This window comes from Gadus chalcogrammus, chromosome 3 (assembly GCF_026213295.1).
Source record: "Gadus chalcogrammus isolate NIFS_2021 chromosome 3, NIFS_Gcha_1.0, whole genome shotgun sequence".
In the NCBI taxonomy this organism is placed as follows: domain Eukaryota; kingdom Metazoa; phylum Chordata; class Actinopteri; order Gadiformes; family Gadidae; genus Gadus; species Gadus chalcogrammus.
Window position 1 is genome coordinate 9377373 of NC_079414.1, and position 22111 is coordinate 9399483.

Below are 22111 nucleotides of genomic sequence, written 5' to 3' on the forward strand. Positions count from 1 at the left end.
ACAGGTAGGGGTTAGGAGTCATCTCACTATAGGAGGCCTACAGGTAGGGGTTAGGAGTCATCTTACTATAGGAGACCTACAGGTAGGGGTGAGGGGGCATTAGGGTTCAAACCAATAACCTTTGAGCTGGTGTGGAATACTATCCTGCCCTTGGATGAAGCAAAAATGATTGTCTCGACACAATTAAAACATTCACACAGCGTGCACATGTTGTGATCCATTAACCCTTCATCCACCTGTTAGACCAGTGAGAAGCCTGTTGCGAAACTCCATAAACACGAGTGGTGACACGAAGACAAACAACACAACACAACACAGTGCGACTGCAGGAGCAGCTCGTGGTTCTGTGTGGTAAAGAGTGGTTCACGTCGGATACAACACTGTGACGGATCAGTAGGATAACACAGGGTGGAGGGTACACTGTGAATGTGAGGGGTCTCTCTCTTCTGGGATGGGAATTCTGTTAGTGATCTATGAAGCTTTTCAGTACGTACCATACTCCACACCTCGCCCTGAACACAACATTTCAAATCATCCACACAGAATCTTAGTTGAGCCCAGAAATACAATGCATAAAGAAAGAGAAATACTAAAGTTTTATAATTAATTGAAATCTAATCAAATTTTATGTGGGTGCATTATGTTGTGTGCATTAGCTTGTGTGTGTGTGTGTGTGTGTGTGTGTGTGTTGTGTGTGTGTGTGTGTGTGTGTGTGTGTGTGTGTGTGTGTGTGTGTGTGTGTGTGTGTGTGTGTGTGTGTGTGTGTGTGTGTGTGTGTGTGTGTGTGCTGTTGCTCACCCAGGGCGGGCTCCACAGCGATGGGGGATGATTCCTGAGACTCTTCACTCAGACCGAACAGGTTGACTGCCTGGACCCTGAACACATAGGTCTCCCCTGGAACCAGACCATGGACCACAAACCTGGACCCCAGGCACAAACAGAGAAGCAGAGAGGGGCTTAATTTCTGTCCTGTGAAAGTCAAGCTTCTGTCTCTGACTTTAGGTATTGACCCACCTGGTTAATCTACTGGTAAAGTCACATCTGGTTTATCTACAGGTATATTCTAACCTGGTGTATACAGGTAGGGTCTTACCTGGTATCTATAGGCGAAGTCACACCTGGTTTATCTAGTTATAGACTCACCTGGTGTTTACACATATAGACTCACCTGGTTTATCTACAGTTGTAGACTCACCTGGTGTTTACACGTATAGACTCACCTGGTGTCTACAGGTATGGTCTCACCTGGTGTCTATAGGTATAGACTCACCTGGTGTCTACAGGTTATGGTCTCACCTGGTGTGTCTGAAGGGCTTGTGGTTACAGGGCTGCCACAGCTTGGAGCCGGCGGGCCGGGCATCGATGTAGTATCCCAGCAGGTTGTTGGGGACTTTGGACGCCTCCCACTGGACGAACACAGAAGACTTGGTGTTCCTGGTGGCCACCACCTGGCCAGGGGTGGAGGGAACGCCTGGAACACAAAACAAGCAAACCCCAGTTATGAGAAGCATTGACTTTTAATCCCATTAGCACTCACGCCCACGCATACACACACACACACACACACACACACACACACACACACACACACACACACACACACACACACACACACACACACACACACACACACACACATACACACACACATACACACACTGACACCATGTATTGACTTTAATATTACTATAAAGACTATCTATTGTCAATAATAATACAGGGATCATCTGCTGCAGGAGCTGGTCAAACAACATTTTGTTCAGGTTAATTGTCTTTTAAATCACCTCTTTCTCCAGTTGGGTGTGGCACAGTGACCCTCAGGTGTGTCTGAGTGGTGCCGACACCAGTATTATGGTATCACGGTATTACTAGTAGCATTACGTTACCTCATAGCATTCAGCATTGGAGTCTCAGTTCATAACCAGGGTCACACAGGGTAAGCGGGACATAAAAAGTGGCTCTGGGTGTGTGGTGTGAGTCAATGCAAGTCTTCTCATCACCGGTTCCCCACATCGTCAGTGAATCATAAAGGCGTGTTTCGGTGTGCTGATAGGAAGTGGAAGTTCATTCCTGCCTGAATAATTTGTAGTTGTGTGTTTAAGTTCACCACCTCCCCTTAAAGCCTGCAGGATTTTTTTAAAACATGCAGTAACACTGGGACCGTTGTGGTGGAATCCAAGTCAAAGGATTAGTTTTAAGCCAGGTGCGCCCACACGGCCCGTCAGCAGGTGGGAAGTCACAGACACATCGGAGCAGGTGAGCACACAGGGAGAAAATCCAAAATCAGTGCTTTGCTTGCTCCTATGGGACTTTAAAGTACTTTAATACATACCAACTGGTCGCTTTGAACCTGAAACACATGTCATGACATTCAGGGACACTTGTCGAGAGATAGTTTACTTTATAATTATATTAATTTATGAGCAACTGTGGGTTTGGTTCAACTACTGTTGGTTCAGTCAGGTCAAGATATGCAGCGCATGTCTTTGCATGTATGCGTCAGACGGCCCCTGCCTTACCGTGCTCGTCCGCCTTCTGGACGGGCCCCGTGGGGGCCGAGGCCTCGCTGGAGCCGAACTGGTTGGCGGAGAACACCCGGAACTGGTAGGACTTCCCGTCCAGCAAATCGAAAATGGGATAACGGGGCGACTGAACTTTGACCCCAGTGTTGATGCGCGTCCATTCCTCCGTGCCCGCTAAGCACTATGGGAAAGCCGGGGGTGGGGGGGGGGGACGACAAATGGATTGAAAGCGGAGGGGGCGGCCATGTGGGTGTTAGGCCTCGTTAACATCACGGGGCTGGGACACTGGGAGACCTCTTTACAGTTCTATGTCTGCTTCTAGGTTTGGTGATGCAAACAGCTCTACTGAAATAAGGTTGTAATGTAACAAACAAACAACATTTTATCTCAGCAATATAATATTTGACCGGTGCTGTCTAAGTGCGTTGTTTGAGACAGGTGTGTGGACGCCTCTATTGAGCACGGCAGCTCCACACTGTAAAGGTGTGCAGGGGGAGGGGCCCTGGGCCGGTGCAGAGCTACGGGACGCTAAAGGGGAGGTCACAGGATGGAGGACACACCTTCTCGATGATGTACCAGAGCCTGGCGCGGCCGCGGGGGGTCGGGGGGGTCCAGCTGAGCACCACGTAGGCCTGGTACACCTCAGAGGCGTGCACGCTGGTCGGCTCCCCCGGAATAGTGACGTAACCTATTCCAGGACGGTTTACACACCCGTACATCTGGCTGTTGTACAAGGCCCTGGGTGCTGACTCACCCTACTATTCCTACCTGTACCCTACCCACTCTTACCGTGCTAGCCCTACTAACCCTAACCACTCTTACCCTGTTAACCCTACTAACCCTACTAACTCTACCCACTCTTACCCTACTAACCCTAACCAATCTTACCCTGTTAACCCTACTAACCCTACCCACTCTTACCCTACTAACACTACTAACCCTACCCACTCTTACCCTGATATCCCTACTAACCCTAACCACTCTTATCCTACTAACCCTACTAACCCTACCCACTCTTACCCTACTAACCCTACCTACTCTTACCCTGATAACCCTACTAACCCTACTAACACTACCGTCTCTTACCCTGCTTACCCTTCTAACCCTACCCACTCTTACCCTACTAACACTACTAACCCTACCGACTCCTACCCTGCTCACCCAACTAATACTACTAACTTTAACCCAACCTACTCTGCTGGTCCTAACCATACTAAGTCTAGTGGTCATAACCCTGCTTACAATATTAACTATACTAACTCTAACCCATCAAAAATATGAAAACGTAGCACTTGTACAACAGATGTATCAGTAATAATGAGATCAACCTTTACAAGAATAACTAACTTTATTATTATTGATTAAATATTAGATCTATTAATTGATCTATATTAGAAGAATGATCGTTATTGTTAAGAACTGGATTAGAGTGGGGGTCACTGGGGTCATTGTATGTTTTGTTTTAGTTTGATGGTAAAGTTCAACAAAGTTTTATTGAATAAAAAAAAAAACATGGCTGTTAAAGCACAACACCAACAAGGTAAGGTTAGATCGGGATAATTTTTTTTTTATTAACGATGTAACAGTGTTCAATTAATATGTTTCAGAATATTTAGCTGTATTGTTTTTAGTCTATAGTATTTTTTTTTTGTCTTTAAACATAGCTTGTTTATTTGTGATTCGTTTTATTTTGATGTGTGTTTGTTTGTTGGTAGAAGTATTTAACTGCAGAATCTACAATGTACAGCAAAGATGCTCATGTTTCTCAAAAGTTAAACGAAAAGTACTATTTGAGAGAGTTCACTATGAACAGCTTTGTTGTCTTTGTGAGGTTGGTTTTTGGGGATGGATAATGTTTAACGTTATACTCTCTGTGTTTACTCCACCAAAGTCACGGCGTCACCTGACGGGGCTCGGTGACGAGGTGTGCTGAGGTGGTGCAGAGGGATGGAGGGGAGTGAAGGTGGTGTGTGTGGGGTGGGGGGGGGGGGGGCGACGAGCCCAACGTCACCAAGAGTTTAGTTCAGAGCGAAGGAGGTCAAACCAAAGCGTTAGGACGGAGTCGGTCGTCAGTGTAGTAGCACGCTCTAGTACGTAGCAGTACATCTAGCGTGTGCCCCAATGGTAGTCACGGTGATACTACCTTCCAGGTCGTCGTCCCTGATCAGTATGTCGTAGTGTCCCCGTATGTTCACCACTGTGGCGGAGGACAAGAGGCAGAGAGCGCTGCGTTAGTGCCCGGCGGCGGTAGCGCCTCGCGGCGTTGGAGCGTTGCTGTAGTTACCTTCCCCTGTACCTTGCAGGCGCTCGCTCTCGGCCGGGTCGGCTGCCGTCACCTTCTGCGAGCGGCGGGAGGGCCTGCTGATGCCGGCGCTGTTCACGGCGCGGACCCGGAAGTGGACGGCCTGGCCCAGGGTCAGACCCGTCACCGGGTATTTACACACCTTCACCGGGGTGTCGTTACACTGGACCCAGTGGTCGCTGCCTGCCTCACACCTGGGTGGGGGGGGGAGGGGGAGAGAGGCACGATGGTCACTCAGTGTTGGCAGATGTCATTGATGAAGGGAGTGGGGGGGGGGGGGGGGGAGGGAGGGAAGAGGGAGGAATTTGGGAGGGATGGAAGGAAGGATGAGGGAGGTAAGAGAGTTTGAAAGTGCTAATAAAATAAAAGACGCTATGAAGTACGATAATAAAAAGAAGGAGGGATGGAAGAAATAGAGGACGAGAGGGAGGGAGAGAGGGAGAGAAGGGAGGGAGATAGGGGAAGGAAGGAGAGAGAGGATGTCATAAAGGACCACAAACTGCTTTAATTCCAGGCATCTTCATCCAGGGATAAGTAAAAAATAACAAAAACAATTTTTTGTTTGAATAACAATAATAATAAACAAAAAATAATTAAGGTAATAATAATAAAGGGAAGCCAGTAAGAGAGGGGGGAAGAAGAGAGTGAGAGAGGGTATGGAAGAGAGAAAGTGTAATGTAGAGAGAGTGCAACAGAAACGTGTGGACCATGAGTCTCAGGTGAACCATGAGGTACAGTTCCTAGAAGTGGTCGTGAGAAGGAGCCAACCTGTCCACAAAGTATCCTGAGACGGCCGCTTCGTTGGTGGTGTTTGGGGGCTTCCAGGAGACCAGGGCAAAGTCCATGTTGATGTCAAACACCTTCACACTCATGGGGGCTCCGGGGGCACCGGCAACAGAGGGAACAGCATCTAGGAGGGAGGAGAAGAGGGGAGAACAGAAGAATAGAGGGAGAGAAGAAGGGAGAGAAGAAAGGAGCGAAGGAAGAATGAAGGATGAGAAGGACAAGGAGCTAATGAGCGGACAGACGAACAGACAAATAAATGGATTGATGGATGGAAAGACGGACGAAACGACCAGAGAGCGAGAACCAGAGATGGAAAAATGGACAGACAACAAACAGATAAACCAGTTTAACAGACAGACAAACAGACACAAATACAGAACGATCAACAGACAGATTGACTTCGAGACAGACAGGAAAATAGCCAGACAGAGAGAACGACAGGTAGACAGAAAGACAGGTATACACACAGACAGACTTACAAACAGATTAACAGGTAGATGGACAGGTAGACATACAGACAGGTAAACAGACCGACTTACAAACAGGTTAATAGGTAAATGGACAGGTAGAAGGACAGGTAGACAGACAGACAGACAGGCAGACGGAGGGTACCTTGGACGAACAGGTAGATGGACAGACAGAATGACAGACAGACAGACAGACAGACAGACATACAGACAGACAGACAGACAGACAGACGGACGGAGGGTACCTTGGACGAACAAGTAGACGGACAGACAGACAGACTGACAGACACACAGAGAGACGGGGGATACCTTGGATGAACAGGTAGACAGACAGACAGACAGACAGACAGACAGACAGACAGACAGACAGACAGACAGACAGACAGACAGACAGACAGACAGACAGACAGACAGACAGACAGACAGACAGACAGAGGGGGGTACCATGGACGAACAGGTAGACAAACAGACAGACAGACAGACAGACAGACAGACAGACAGACAGACAGACAGACAGACAGACAGACAGACAGACAGACAGAGGGGGGTACCTTGGACGAACAGGTAGGCGCTGTGCTCCGTGGTGCCCTCCTTGGTGTAGATGCGGAGGGTGTAGAGCCCCTCATCGTCTTTGGCCAGGCGGGGCAGGTTGAGGCGCGCCAGGCCCCCTCCCACCGTCATCTCAGCCAGGGGCCCGGCCTTCATCAGGTGATCTGCTCACAGGGGAGGGGGAGGGAATGGTCAGGACCCTGACCCTGGTGGCACTTTGGAAAACATTTGTGTGAAACTGGTAACGACGACCACTCTACACCAGCTCAAATATAAACCGGTAAAGCTGTCAATTATTGACGGTTTCCGTGCTAACAGCTATCAGCCCATACTAGTGTTTTAATCCGTTTTTGGAAGGTGCTGTCTGTCCAAGGGAAAACATGTTTTTCCAGCGATATCTGGACCACGTCACAATCTTCAATCAGTTAGGGTTAGGGTTAGGACTCACAGGGACATGGCCTGGGTGTGTATCAGGACTCACAGGGACATGGCCTGGGAAGCGATCAGTACTTTTGGGCACATGGCCGATTTTTATGCTCCAGGATATCTCTAGTGCTTGGGTCAGGGCTTACCATCTCGGTACCAGTGGGCCAGTGGTGGCAGGTTGGGCAGGTCGGGGACCACCACCATGGAGCACGCCAGGCTGATGGAGCCTCCCTCCACTCCGAAGCTGACGGAGAAGCGCTCCAGCAGGGTGACCTCCAGCTTGCTGGGGTGCATTTGTGTCAGGCGTGGCACTGGGTGGAGGAGGAGAGCTACTGGTTATACTGGGAATAGGACTGGGAGGAGGAGGAGGTACTGTTGTTTGTGTGAGTATATAAATATATATATATTTATATATATTCCTGTTTCCACAGCTTATTAAACCACTCAGACCTGTCTCCTTACCCCACACACAAACACGCTTCCACACTTAATAAAACCATCACTCACCTAGTCCAAGCTGGCATGACTCTCCAGCCCCCCCTGCTGGCCCTGGAAACACATGGAGAGATAGAGAGAGAGAGAGAGAGAGAGAGAGAGAGAGAGAGAGAGAGAGAGAGAGAGAGAGAGAGAGAGAGAGAGAGAGAGAGAGAGAGGTTTAATAAATATAACCAGGATAGAGAGAGAGATAGAGAGAAAGAGAGAGAGAGAGAGACTCACTCTTAACAGTAACAGTAGCTTTGCTGGTGGCCGTGCCGAATGGGTTGCTGGCCACAGCGCTGTACTCTGCAGTATCACTGACAGCACTCCTGCAAACAAACGAACATCAGGTCAACGCAAAGTAACATTCAGTTGGGCCATGGAAGGAGGGGAAAAAATTAAGTGGGACCACCCGTTTAAGTAGTGGTCATCCACCGGGTTCTAATCGTTAAGGGGTGTGGTCATCCACTGGGTTTTAATCGTTAAGAGGTGTGGTCATCCACTGGGTTCTAATCGTTAAGGGGTGTGTTCATCCACCTGAGGGTTCGTTAGGGGGTGTGGTCATCCACCGGGTTCTGATCGTTAGGGGGTGTGTTCATCCACCTGAGGGTTCGTTAAGGGGTGTGGTCATCCACCGGGTTCTGATAGTTAGGGGGTGTGGTCATCCCCCGGGTTCTAATCATTAAGGGGTGTGGTCATCCACCTGAGGGTTCGTTAGGGGGTGTGGTCATTTGACAGGCAGGCTCTAATCGTCAGGGGGTGAGGTCATCCACCAGAGTGTTCTAATCATTGGGGGCGTTGACATGTGACCATGGCTAGTTGATGTTCAGGGAGTGTAGTCATTGTTTATTGTTGGACTCAACACTCATAAACTTCTGCATCTGTCACTGTTCAAAGAGGACCCTGTGCTCCTAAAGTCAAACGTTTCCATGAAGTGTGAGGGGGGGGGGGGGGGGGGGGGTAAGGGAGGGGGTAAGGGTGGTTCTGAAACGTGATGTCAGGCCTCAGGAGCGCCAGCCCTGGGAGGAACGGCCGGCTGGCCGGGATGCCAAGGAGAAGGGGGGGGTGAGAAGGGGAGTAACGCGACCTTCACTCTGGAGGGACTATTTAAATCCTGCGGCCGTCTCAGCTGTGACGGGTGGGGCCAGGGACCCAGCGAGCTGCTGCAGCCAGGTTACTAATAATAATAACATCACTGCCTTTGTTGTGAGTTGAACCACCATGTTGTAACCGAAAGACAATTTAATGTTAATTGTACATATAAACAATAGTAATTCATTAATAGTTATAATACAAAGATCTAAGTACTGACTTCAATGTATTTTTAAAAAAATGATCTGGCAATTATCTTTATTTTGTAATAATTAACTTTTTTCTTTTGCAATGTAAATTTTGGTTTTCCATGCCAAAAAAGCCCTTTGATTTAAATCGAAAAGAGAGATAGAGAAAGATAGATAGAGAGAGATCGATAGAGACAGAGATTGTGACATACATTGAGATAGTGAGAGATAGAGAGATAGAGAGCGAGATAGATAGAGAAAGGTAGAGACCCACAGAGATAGAGATAGATAGAGGGAGGAGTGGATAGTGGTAGAGAGAGGTAGTGGTACAGAGAGAGAGGAGGTGTATTTCAGGCTCTTTTAACGCTGGGGTCAGCACGTGGGAGGAACAGCTGAGGAGTCTTGAGGAGCAGGCCAGGGAACACCTCCTCCTCCAAATAGGAGACGCAGCTCTCTATCTCTCCCTATGCCTCTCTCTCCCTCTCTTTCTCTCTCTCTTTCTCCCTCTAGCTCTCTCTATCACCAGCTCTCTCAGTTTAAATGAAATATATATGAAATATATTTAAAAAGTCTTTATTGGCATCGACTCTCCCCCCACCGCTAACTCGTCCATGTGTGGTGACCCGGCATGTGACGATGTGTGAACTACACAACATGTGCTCCCATCCTCAGTTCACACCTTCAGTCTGACCTGCGTGTCGGGAATGAATCAACTGGTGGTGGAGAACGTTGTACTACACAAGGGTTCAAGAGGTGATACTGAGAGATGATGGATGAATGGAGGCAGAGCGAGATGGAGGGATAGAGGTGGATAAATACAGAGGGAGGGACAGAGATAGAAGTGGATAAAGAGAGAGAAAACAAAGATAGAGAGACAGAGATAGAGGTGGAGAGATAATAGAGGTGGAGAGATAGAGGTGGAGAGATAGAGGTGGAGAGATAGAGGTGGAGAGATAGAGAGATGTTGATATAGAGATGGAGATGGAGATATAAAGATAGAGGGATGAGATTGAGAAAGACAGATGGTGGGATAGAGAAGGAGGGATGAGTAGGGGAGATGGAGCTGGAGATGGAGGGATGAGATGGAAATAGATATATAGAAATGAGTTGAGGATAAAGTGGAGAGATAGAGATATTGAGATGGAGATGGCGGGATGGGAGGGAAGGACACTTACCTGCTAATAATCAAACCATGGACTCCATATTTGCTCTCAATCTTGTACTTTCCGGGTGCGTTCAGAGGATTCACGGGAACGCCATCTTTAAACCTGGTGAGAGTACACAACATGAATAAAACCTACACACTGATGCACAACTTTACACTACACTACACTACACAATAACAACACTACACTACACAACAACAGTACCAATGACAGCACTACACTACATAAACGTCACAGCACATAACTACACAAAATAAATAACACAACAAGCTGCTACACAACATTGGACAACATAAACACTAGAGCTGTTAGAACTCAAACCGTCTTACTTGATAAATAGATAATTACTGGTAAAGAGACATCTCAGATAACATGTCTGCAACATCAACTATTTTTCCGCAAGAGAGTATGACCACTGTCTTCATTCATTCCCTGATTTGGTATGGCTATGGTATAAACTACATAAAGGGTCTCACTTCTCTGCAAATCTTCTGTGGAAACAGAGATTATGGTGCAGACTGTAATTGTTTCCACAAGGCGGGTATGATGAATCCTCATGTTAGGACATAGCTGAGCTAGACAGATCCCCTTTACCAGGGCAGGGGACACAGTTATGAACCAAGCTTACCAACTGACGATGGGCCTGGGGTGACCGTGAACGGTGCAGTACAGCTTGACCGGGGTCTTCTCCCACACGGTGTGGGGCCTCAGGGCCACCAGGAAGTCAGGGAGCTTGTTCCCCTCCTCATACAGGTCTACCTTCCTACTCATCCTCTCCTGCACCTGAGGGCACGGGGAACGTGAAGCAGGGGATAGCGTTGGTAGCTGAAGCGACGTGGAGTGAATTCAGATACTGAACACTTAACTGGTTGGTCCAGCTTCACAGCAAACCGTAACATTCGATTCTAAAGCGGGTCATTGCTTCTAAATGTCCGGGATAACTTGTAGATGTTAAGGATGACTTGTAAACGTACTGAATAATTTGTAGGTATTAGCATAACTTGTAAATGAGAAATTTTTTGATTATGATTAGGGTACCTTCTAAACGATTACCCGTTTATGTTCTAGGTGGTTAATGTTTAGGAACTGACTTCTAAACGATAACTCCTAGTGGCTCTAGGTTCTTAACGTTAAGGATAACTACTGAACAAAAACACCTAGATGCTTTAGGGAACACAGACTACAGGCTGGTCATTGGTCGCTCAACTATAAATTCTAGATGTTCAAATTGACTTCCAAATGTCGTCTTAAATGTTCTGTGTTTTATACATTTAGGAAAACTTTGAGGTGTACAAGTGCACTTATAAATGCTCAGGATGTCCTCTGCTAACTCGTAGCCTCTACTAACTAATGTCTAATACAAATAACTCTCTGTTGACTACAGCACAGTGTGGGTGTGGCTGGTACCTCTCTCTTGATGGCCAGGTTGTCCACCTGGGCCTTGGTGGCCATCCTCATCCTGTGCAGCTCCTCCTGGATCGCAGCCAGGCCCTTCCCCACATGGGTGGAGACTCTCTGGTATTCCTCCACCTCCTCCGTGCTCCTGAAGGACAGGAACTCTCACCTTACTGGGACATGACACATTACCCTGGAAAAATAAACCTGGTGCATCCTGGAACACATTCTGACGTGAAATGCAATCATAATGTATTCAATGTAACATTATCAATAGAGGCTGTTGGACCCTATGTAAGATGGCATATAGAAACTGCGGGACACTGATGCCTTGTAGGGATATGGTTAAGAGATTGCAACCTGAGAGCCCTTGTTGTATTCATTTGAGGAAGCTGAATGCATGGGGGATGAGATTATTGTTTTCCAGAATAAGATGTTGAGATTAGTGCTGATATAAACACCATCAATTCATCTTTCAGGAATCCTCCCAGGGGACATCAGAATGTCCAATTGTTTGAGGTTACGGCTTCAACTGGCTACGACAACAGGTTGTACAATAACTCTGAGACACTGGAAGTTCTCGTCTCCTTCTGCTTAAGATGAATGGACGGAAATTATGTGACAAGTGGCCACATATGAACTGGTAACATATAGAGTGGCAGGAAGAGAGGACACATCATTAAATGAGGTCTGGGGCATATTCCTCACTGTAATCAAAGAATCAAATGCTCTATTGGGAAGAAGTATCAACTGTCTACCTGTCTATCCAACTATGTCTACAGGTATACCTCTCTAACTGTCTACTGTATTTTTCTATTATATACATTTATTTATTTTATTATATTTGTATTATAGTCTTATTATTTCTCACTGTTTGTATTATTTGGGTTAAATGTATAGCTAAATGTATTTGACCATGTTTACCAAATGTGGTCTGTTCTATTAGATTGGAAGTGGATTGGGACAGACTTATCTACTAGTGTACATCTGTATGATGCTTATTTTTTGGTGCACTTGGGTTCAAACCGCCCCATCCCCACAGTTAATAATAATAATAATAATAATAAATTTAATTTAGAGGCGCCTTTCAAGACACCCAAGGTCACCTTACATAGCATATAGTCATCATACATTTTTTTAAAAACAAGACATTGTGGAAAAAATAAATAAATAAATAAATAAACATAAGCAATAAGAGATAAATAAATAAATAAGTTTCAAACTTATGTCATGTCGCAAGTAGAGCATATCACGTCCAAAATATATCCGTAAAAAAAACACCCTGGACAATACCCTGGATACCTGTACACTACCATGGACATTACCTTGGACATTACCCTGGACATTACCCTGGAAACTACGATGGGCATTACCCTGTTAACCAGGTGGCACCAACCTTTTTGAACCCGAGAGCTACTTCAAGGGTACTGAATCGTACGAAGGGCTACTTGACTCACAGGCCTTTTCTGCCCGTAGGGCACTGCCAGGTGGGTAGTTGGCCTGAAAGTTATTGTGACAGGTAATGAAATTTCACTCCACATTGGTCCACTTGGCCGTCACAACAGTCGCCACACAAATAAGACTTTCACATCAGAACCCTTATCCCCAATCATTTTGAAAAATTACAAGTTTTCTTTCTCTTTTATGCCTTGTTTTTCTTAATGTTATTTTAAATATTGTCATTGCCATAAAAAACCATCCATGCAAGTCTTATTGATTTAAAAAGAACAACATAATTATATAATTTTGAGCTATTTTTAGAACATGCCCTGCGGGTGACACTCATGGTCCCAGGTGCCCGCGGGCACTGTGCCAGGTGCCCGCCGGCACCGTGTTGGCTGCCCCTGCTGTAAACTACCATCGACACCAGTCTGGGTACTACAATGGAAATGACCCAGGGCACGACCATGGACATTGTTTTATAAAGCACTGTGAATAATGTTTACATCCTGAAATTAAAATGTATTTCTATATAAATGTATACCCATATTGTGAATATGAGTATATTTATCGGTAGTAAATTGACCATTCTTATGAAATGTTTGACTCTTATTGTACTGTAACTGTCCCATACTTCTGCTGGGACACATTCCCGTCAGGATTATTAAAGATCATCGTATCATAACTTACTGTGGAGGACCTCATAGTGTAAGAGTTTTATATGACATTGCTATTTCTACAGGGAGCGTCCAGTGCTGAGTGTTTCGGGGGGTGTTGGTTTACGTCTAAAATAGCCTGGGGAGGACTCACCTCTGCCGGAACTCCGGCACCGTATACGCTGGTTCTGCCATAGCCTCCGTGGCCTGAGCCTTTACCTGGCTCACCGAGTTACAGGTAGATTTCCTGTTGGGGCGGAGCCAATGGTTAGCACCTAGCTAGTCACGTTCTGTTCACATTCTAGCAGGTGTACTGAGACCACACAGCGTTGTCGTGCCCTGCATTGCATTGCCAATCACAGATATGTTTTCAGACCAATGCCGTTCTTCAATACCAGAGCAACTTAGCTTCCTGTTCTCTGTGCTACTAACCCTAACCCTAACCCTAACCCTTATTATTATTAATATATGAATGGTCTCAAATGTAATTAAAAGAATAACAGAAAGTTTGTTTAGATGCATAACTTGAACATGGATTTAATGACAGGGTAGGCAATTTATTTAAGAAGCATTCTTGTCATATTTGTTCTGGTGATGTCAATTCTGTTCACATCCCGAAAGCAATCAATAAATCCATTGCTCTGACATAAAAAAGTAAAAAATCTGCTATCTGTGGCTGCAGGACTGTATAAGCCATCCAATCATTTCCTTTGGCCCGAATGGAAAGATTAGATGACTTACCTGTCCATCTATGGAACCTATTTCAGTAGATACATATTGATGAATCAAGTGTGGAGAATAGTGTGTCTATGGACATGAGCAGGTTCCCAAGCCCTGCCATCAGATGGAGGTCAGGTTCAAGGAGGTGGCCTGGACCCCATGACATCAGCCTCTCCATGACAACATGGCCACCTCCTCCTCTTACCCCGTCAGCAGGTCTCAGATCACATCACGGCACACAAACTGCAAAATGGAGCCCTCTCCCCTCTGCTAGGGAGCTATCCAAGCTAGCTAGCCAGCTAGCATTTAGTGCTTTAAGTGAGTTAAAAGCTATTGCAGCACCGTTTACCTAACTCTGTCCTTTAAGACAATACATAAGCATTAGCACATTAGCATCACTGCTTATCAAGGACCGTGGCTTGGCAGCAACCACTGTAGCTGCACATAACTAACTACAGGCTGGGGAAATGATTAGAATAGACACAAAAAGATAGAAACACAGACAAATACAAGCCTTAGACAGGCAAGGAGACAGACAGAGAGACAAGCGCAAAAAAATAAATGCTCGTACTACTTATACTTAAACATATGTCACAAGCTCTGCGTGTTAGGGCCTAGTACACATCTATGGCTCTCGCGGTTTGTGCTCTGGGTCAAAAGATAGTACTTCTGCAGCTGTAGTACTACCCAAGCCGTATAACCTCAGCCGTTATGCTACCTGAACAGGTGAGGTACCCTACCTGAGGTACCCGACTGCCTGCTGTCTCTTGACAACATGTTTAGAGTGAAGTGAGCGGTAATCAGTGCTGACGTGGCTCACGGCCTTCTTCTTATATACGACTTTGGAAGCCATGTCTGAGTAAACTGTTGAAGAACACCTTGGCTAAGATCACCAGAGAGGAGGAGGTGGAGGAGGAGATGGAGAGGATGATAGGGAGGCGAGACAGCAATGAGCGAGAGACAAGGAGAGGGAGCGGCATGGAGGAGAGGAGCCAGAGAGGGGGTGAGAGACAGGAGGAGGAAAGGAGGAGGGAGGAGCAACTGGTCACCATTGTGTCTGTGAGACAGATTAACAAAAAATACGGCCGCTCTGACATATGCCGAATAACTTCAGGACACAATATACCCTTTGACTGTGCCATTTCTGTGTATCTATAAATAAGACACATATTGTATGTTAATATCAAGTCAAAGAAATCCAGGCCATTGAGGACAGTTGCTGCTGCTCTTGTACATATAAGTTGCACTCAGCAGATGGCCGTGTTTCACCTTACAGCTCCAGCTATGAATAGCGAGGAGCATGAGATCAGGGGGAAAAGAAGCAGACTTTTAAAGTGTGTTCATGACGAGAGATTCCCTAACCTGCAACTTCTCAAACTATTAGCCTTGACCTCCAATTTGCATTACGAATGCACAATGCCCAGAAAACAAGCCATACAGACATAATTACATATTAAGGATAGAAAGTGATAGATATTTATGTAAAAATATATGCATTTATATATGAATACACACACATAAACACACACAAACTAAAATGCATTAGACTGAGCCGACATGTGAGTTCAACAGCAGACTATTCCTCTTTTCCTCTCAACAGCAGGGAGATCCACAGGGGCGGATAACGATTAGACTCCAACACTTTGTCCCCTGACAGTTGACAGTAGCCTAATGGAAATAACCTCCCAGGGATAATGTGTCCGTCTTCATCGTACATCGGGGGGCACACATAGGCAGTTCCACACCAACACTCGACTTGTCAGGAAGAAAAATTATAAAAGCTACTTACCCCGAGAGATTAAAAGAGCAGAGCGGTGGCAGACCAGCCTAACGCCGTTTAGGAAACACTTGTGATGCAAACCAAAATATGAGCCGCGCTCAACAAATGCCGATCCCCTTCCATCCCTTGTATGGACGCACCTTCGACTATATATAGCATTTAGTCCGCTTTTCACACGCATTTTGCACTTGATGCGTTGCACAGAGCGCACCTCCAGTCAGACATCACTTCAGAAACGGTGTAAATGCGCTCTTTTTGGATAAATTGAGGGATTATGTGGTATTGCGGGACTTTGTTGACTAATTTACGGATACAAAAATAGGTAATAGGTAGAACACCTCTAAAGAACTTAAACAACATATTGATGACGGAGGTTAATCGATCAACTCTAAATAGTGAGTGCGTAAAGTGGAGATGCGCAGCTCCTAGACGGACTAGAAGTCCTAGCCGGACATACGTGATTAGGCTACGATTTAACTAGTGGTTTGATCAAACTTTTCAGATATTTTCTGGGGAAAGTTGGGTTAGGAACCGCACGGCACCATTTTAGGGGTCTGGGGACTCAAGCCTCAACTATTTCCAGACACACCATTGGCTATTTAAAGCAACGGAGATAGTCTTGAGAGAAAGCGATATGCAGAGTAGTCACTGCAAACTAATTTAGCTCCCCTATCCCCTCATTCTGTTACACACCGTGACCAGCAACACCAAAGGAAGTAGAAACACATGGAGGGAATGAATCCCGCTTTCTTTATTTTTTACCATACATTATAGCAGTGCATTATTCATTGGACGGTTCATATTTGATGTCTCGATTGACTGGTATTAAAATGCACAATTTTAATTATGTTAATTAATAGCACTTAAAGTAAGAAATAGTTAGAGCTTTCAGTGAAATAAACTGGTGTAGGGTGCATAATATGGTGTCCCCGCAAACGAGCTCAGTGTACTCTCCGCCAGCGTCGGATATGTATTTGGTACATACCGCCCTCTAGTGTTCATCACTGTGGAACTTCATCAACCTCTTCCCTGCTAAGCACTGACACGGACTTGATACATCCATCGATTACCATTGGATAGATAGATGCTTAATGTGCAATTTGTTTAGTGAATTTATAAATGTAGTGAAATTATATGTATACCATGGGCAATACCTGAATTCAGTCTTGATTGACTTCTGCCGATGTTACACAATTTTCCCTTCTTTGATGAATGAAGATTGAAGTGTTTTACTCGCATCTCCGCATCCTGACAGACTTCCCGCCGCCACTGCTCTGCACGCTGACGGGGGTGGAGGAAGTTTGTGTTTGGATTACAAAGAAATGACTGCAGCAGCAATAGCCTACTTATTTTGGAAAGACGAACGAAGACAACACTGGCTAGCTCATTGAATAGGTAAAGTATATGATGAATTATAAATGTTGCTTTTGTCAGAGCGACACCACCACATATTCCATGATAACACGTCTTAATTCTGTCAACCCCACTTTTATTATCATTTAATTCCCACCAACGACAGGCTAACTGGTTATAACTGGAGCGTGTCTATGTTCACCCGGGTCCTATGTTCCCCGGGTCCTATGTTCCCCTCTTTGTATGAGACTGGGGAACATAGGTCCTATGTTCCCCGCTTTTCCCAAAAAGGGTCCTATGTTCCCCAATATGTATGTGATCGGGGAACATAGGACCCTTTTAAAAAAAAAAGAAAAGGTTCCTATGTTCCCCGGTCTATTAGGCTACTTTTTCCAGCATTACCGCCAAATTCCGGCCGAGATAACCACCATTGCATGTCTTTACCTTTTGTGGAAGAGGGAGAGACATCGGAGAACCCGACGCAGTCTATTCATAATATTGTAATGACCACGGATGAGGCAGTGAATGAAGTATTGATTAGACAGAGATTTATTAGATAGGCCTACCTAATAAACCGATGGAACACACAAGACCGGAAACCATAACAACGCCGGTAAACAAACCCCGTGAAGCCCAATCCCTACGAGAGCTCCCCGCGCTACAGCCATCCGGAGGCGCACAGAGCTTTTGGCCGTGATATTATACATACAATTATATGATATACTATTATATATAGCGCTCCGGTAGTCGCAAACGGCAACAATCACTTTCTCCTCCATGCTGCAGTTCACCCCGGACTGCACTGCACTGAGTTGGCCGGTTCAACGCTGATTGGCTGTCATATTTTCAAAGATTGATAGATTGCGGGGAACATAGGACCCTTTTCTGGGAAAAGGGTCCTATGTTCCCGGCAATAGTGGGCGGATGGTGTATAGGGGCGATTGGGGCGACGCCCTACCAACTGGGAGAAAGAGATTTTTTTTTCTAACAAATTCTATCGCAGCAAAAGTAGTTTTCAGTGTTCTAGACATATTATCTGTCATTGTCCAATCAGAATCGTCAGATTCAAGTCGCGTTTCAAATGGTCCCGCCTCTCTGGGCGAATTCATTGACGTGGAAAATCGCCCAAGGATTCTCCCATTGAATGTCATGTAAAAACTTTTTTTTTCGGAAAATAAGCCTTCATTGCATTTTCAATTGGGATTTGGGACTCGCCCTAACGTGCTTGCGTCATACGTAACTGAGAAAAGAGCGCAAAGGGATATCTTCGATCAAGTGATTTGTTAATTTCAACATGGCTGCTAATGTGTGCAATTCCGTTGCGTCTCTGAAAGAAGTTCCTTTTAGTCTACGATCCAATTCAGAGAAATTGGCATTAAAACAATCAGGACATCCAAGACCAAAATTAATAAAAGAAAGCGGTCGCACGTCGACATTCTGTACCAGAAGCTCCAGAAGAAGGACATTGATGCAGTCTTCATCAAAAGGGCCCTCGAGAGCTTCACAAGCAGTGTGCAGACCATTAGGTAAGATAACATGTATATAATTTGATCCTTCTCAAAGCAAAGCTCTGTTATGAGAACATATGCATGAAATGTATTTGTGTTCTTTTTTTTAATAACATGTTCTTTTTTATAATATATTGCCAGTGGTGTAATCTAGCATGCTTTACTCTGTGCGAGACATCCTGGTTAGGCGAGGCACAATGGATAGCTTAAAAAACAGTGTTTAACACTAACATTATGCATCCCTGCCCATTTTAAGTGGGTATACTCATCAGGCCATCAGTGGGTCTTGAACAACCACACGTAAAAGGTTGCCCATATTATATTGATATTTTATCGTATTTGTCTAAAAGCAGACTTTGCTGTAGATAGATTTATGAGTGAAGTTACCAACACAATAGATAAAAAACAGTGTTTAACACTAACATTATGCATTCCTGCCCATTTTAAGTGGGTATGCTGACATCTTTTTACTGGATAAAGTGTGAACATGTGCATCACGTAGACTACAGTACTGTACACAGCCTAACAAACACATTATTGGTTTGTTTGCATTCAGAGACTCTGACTAGCTGCAAGAGCCATCAGGAACCGACAGACCAAGGACGGCTTTGACAGAAGAGGCGAAGCAGAGGCTGTCTGAAGAGTTCTGCGACACCATCCTGGCTCACACCAAAGCGAGGTTCTCTTTCACTGGCCACCTTGTGAGTGCTACCTTAGTACAAGGAAATATGTTTATATGTTTTCCATAATAAATATGTTTCATTTCCTGCTGATGCTCTGAATGCCACTGGGAAGGCATATCCCACGCTGAACAAGGCAAAGCTCAAGACGGAACTGTCTCTGATCTATGAGAATCCTGAAGCAGCTTCAGTGTGCATATTGTATGTAGTTCTCTGCAAACCAATGGTGGCATCATGCCTTCAGTGTGCATATTGTATATAGTTATCTGCAAACCTATGGTGGCATCATGCCTTCAGTATGCATATTGTATGTAGTTCTCTGCAAACCTATGGTGGCATCATGCCTTCAGTGTGCATATTGTATATAGTTATCTGCAAACCTATGGTGGCATCATGCCTTCAATGTGAGAGAGAGAGTGTTCACTCTCTCTCACTCACTCTCACTCTCTCACAAACACACATACAGATAGAGACAGAGAGAGAATGTTAACTTGCGTATAATTCCCAATTATTATTGATGTATTTGCACTTTTAATCTTTTTAAAAAAAATAAATTAAGTTAAAACTTATTTCCCCGGCTCCATTCGTTTTTGTAAGGAAATGTTCTATTTTGTCTTTATTATTTTGTCAGAATGCACCAGAATGCTTCATTTGTATTGGAAAATCACAAAAAAATCTTCGGGGTTTCCCCCAGACCCCCCTACAGGGGTTTGGTTTACAAACTTTCAGCCCCCCCTAAAATAAAATTCACCAGCCGCCACTGGGTAAATGTGAGTAATTGTGGTTGATCTGGGTCTAACAAATGATAACTGATGCTAACTACGGTAACTGGTTAACTGGTGGCCAGTAACTAGGGGTAACGGACTCTGGGCTCTCAAGTCTCATGCATTGGGCGTGAGACACACGCATTTCAACCCATGCACACGCTCACACGCCGAACTTCGTATTTCTCACTATTTAACAGTGGAACAGGTAGGAATCAAATGGGTTCCCAGTACGTAGGGTGACCAGAAGTCCTCTTTTGCCCGGAATTGCCCTCTTTTTTAGATATTTTTAAAAAAAATGTGTCCGGGCGGAATTTCAAAATCGTCCGGGATTTTATTAAAGCCTCATACATGTTGACATTCAATTTGCTTTGCGTTTCTCTGGGTCGTTCACAAACGAGTCAGGCTACGCCCTCCCCTACTCTGTTCTGTTCTCTTTGCATTGGTGGAAGTGACTTTAGAGTTACCGTCATGTTTTGTATGATTTATTTATTTTTACCATTATTGTTTTACAGGGACAAACATTAACAAATTTCTCCTACAGGGGATTGATAAAGTTGTTTATATTGAACAGAAAGTTCAATATAACCCCCCCCCAACAAAATCTCAATCTGAACTCAGTTCAAAACTTGAGAGCGTCTAACGGGGAGTAGCTAACTGTTTAGTATAAAGAGAGTTATTGGAGCATAATAACATGATGAGGGGGTTGTGCGGTGAAGGGGCCTCCTCTTTGGAATGTTGCACCACACACACACACACACACACACACACACACACACACACACACACACACACACACACACACACACACACACACACACACACACACACACACACACACACATACACACACACACACACAGACACACACACATGAAGGCACGCACGCACTTGAATACCCTCTGAAACACAAACGCACGCAAACACACTTTAGTTCAGAAACTGTTCGCAGGTCTGACTTTAGATCTCTTGCTTTTGTTTTATTTGATTTTTCTATGCGTCAACATTTTAGACAAAAGTCAAGTAAAAAAATAAGCCAGAAAACCAAGTATTTGATATACATCGTTCATACAATTACCACACTTCATAATATAATGGACCAAAGATAAGTATTTGCAGTATGCATGTGGTTGATTAGGTATACTAAAAGACTATAAAGTCTGCTTTAAAATATAAAATACGACTATGACTTCTACAACCATTAATAGTAGTATTGGTCTCTCAGTATCGTGGACCTGCCGGTAGCTGCAGCATGCGTCAGACCATGGACCTAGCGTCAGACATGGGACGTGCAGCCAAGCAGCCATGATGCGTTGCCAATCAATCAGCAGAGAGCCAGACCGTTACCATGGGGACGGGCTCATGGGAACGTAGCCTAATGGCTGATTAGATTGATAACGCGTCCCTTGTAGCACAACTCATTTCCTACAATATATTCATGCATCAATACTGAACATGCTTCACGTTAGGGGTAGATGGTGCGCTTGGTTGACCCCTATAAGCAGGTCAAAGGTCAGAGGTGAAGGTTTTGTTTACACAGCAGAGGAGCAGAGGGCAAGGTCACCTTGAGGCAGCCATTACACCTGCCCATAGAAAAAGAGCAGTGGGAGGGAGAGAGACATAGAGAGGAAGAGAGAGAGGTAGGGGAAGGGGAAAGACAGAGATAAAGAGACAGAGAGCTAGGGGAGGGAGAGAGACATAGAGAGAAAAAGAGATAGGGGCGGGGGTGCTAGGGAAGGGAGACAGAGATAGCTGGGTGGAGAGAGTCAGAGATTGAGGGAGAGAGAGGTGAGGGGAGGGGGCAGCGATGCTGTGCAGGACTGAGTCACCAAACTGACAT

General features: G+C 45.2%; 1 protein-coding gene across 7 annotated transcripts in view; it reads right to left on the reverse strand.

The window, feature by feature from the left end:
• The window catches only part of myom2a (myomesin 2a), a 28279-nt gene extending 12194 nt beyond the window's left edge, over positions 1-16085 (reverse strand). Inside the window, exons 1-19 of one of the 7 annotated variants that reach the window (XM_056585826.1) lie at positions 15976-16080; positions 14927-15069; positions 13621-13713; positions 11383-11518; positions 10604-10758; positions 9985-10077; positions 7770-7858; positions 7560-7601; positions 7199-7363; positions 6629-6790; positions 5593-5734; positions 4819-5018; positions 4666-4719; positions 3083-3210; positions 2520-2703; positions 2333-2350; positions 1297-1471; positions 799-920; positions 495-512 (exon numbers count right to left, since the gene is read on the reverse strand). In XM_056585826.1, the coding sequence (XP_056441801.1) occupies positions 495-512; positions 799-920; positions 1297-1471; positions 2333-2350; positions 2520-2703; positions 3083-3210; positions 4666-4719; positions 4819-5018; positions 5593-5734; positions 6629-6790; positions 7199-7363; positions 7560-7601; positions 7770-7858; positions 9985-10077; positions 10604-10758; positions 11383-11518; positions 13621-13713; positions 14927-15039 (2089 nt within the window). In that variant the 5' untranslated portion in view covers positions 15040-15069; positions 15976-16080. Of the gene's footprint in view, positions 1-494; positions 513-798; positions 921-1296; positions 1472-2332; positions 2351-2519; positions 2704-3082; positions 3211-4665; positions 4720-4806; positions 5019-5592; positions 5735-6628; positions 6791-7198; positions 7364-7559; positions 7602-7769; positions 7859-9984; positions 10078-10603; positions 10759-11382; positions 11519-13620; positions 13714-14926; positions 15070-15975 lie in introns of all 7 variants that reach the window. The other 6 variants (XM_056585829.1, XM_056585828.1, XM_056585827.1 and 3 more) reach the window with 6 other exon arrangements.
• Positions 16086-22111: the final 6026 nt, after the last annotated feature.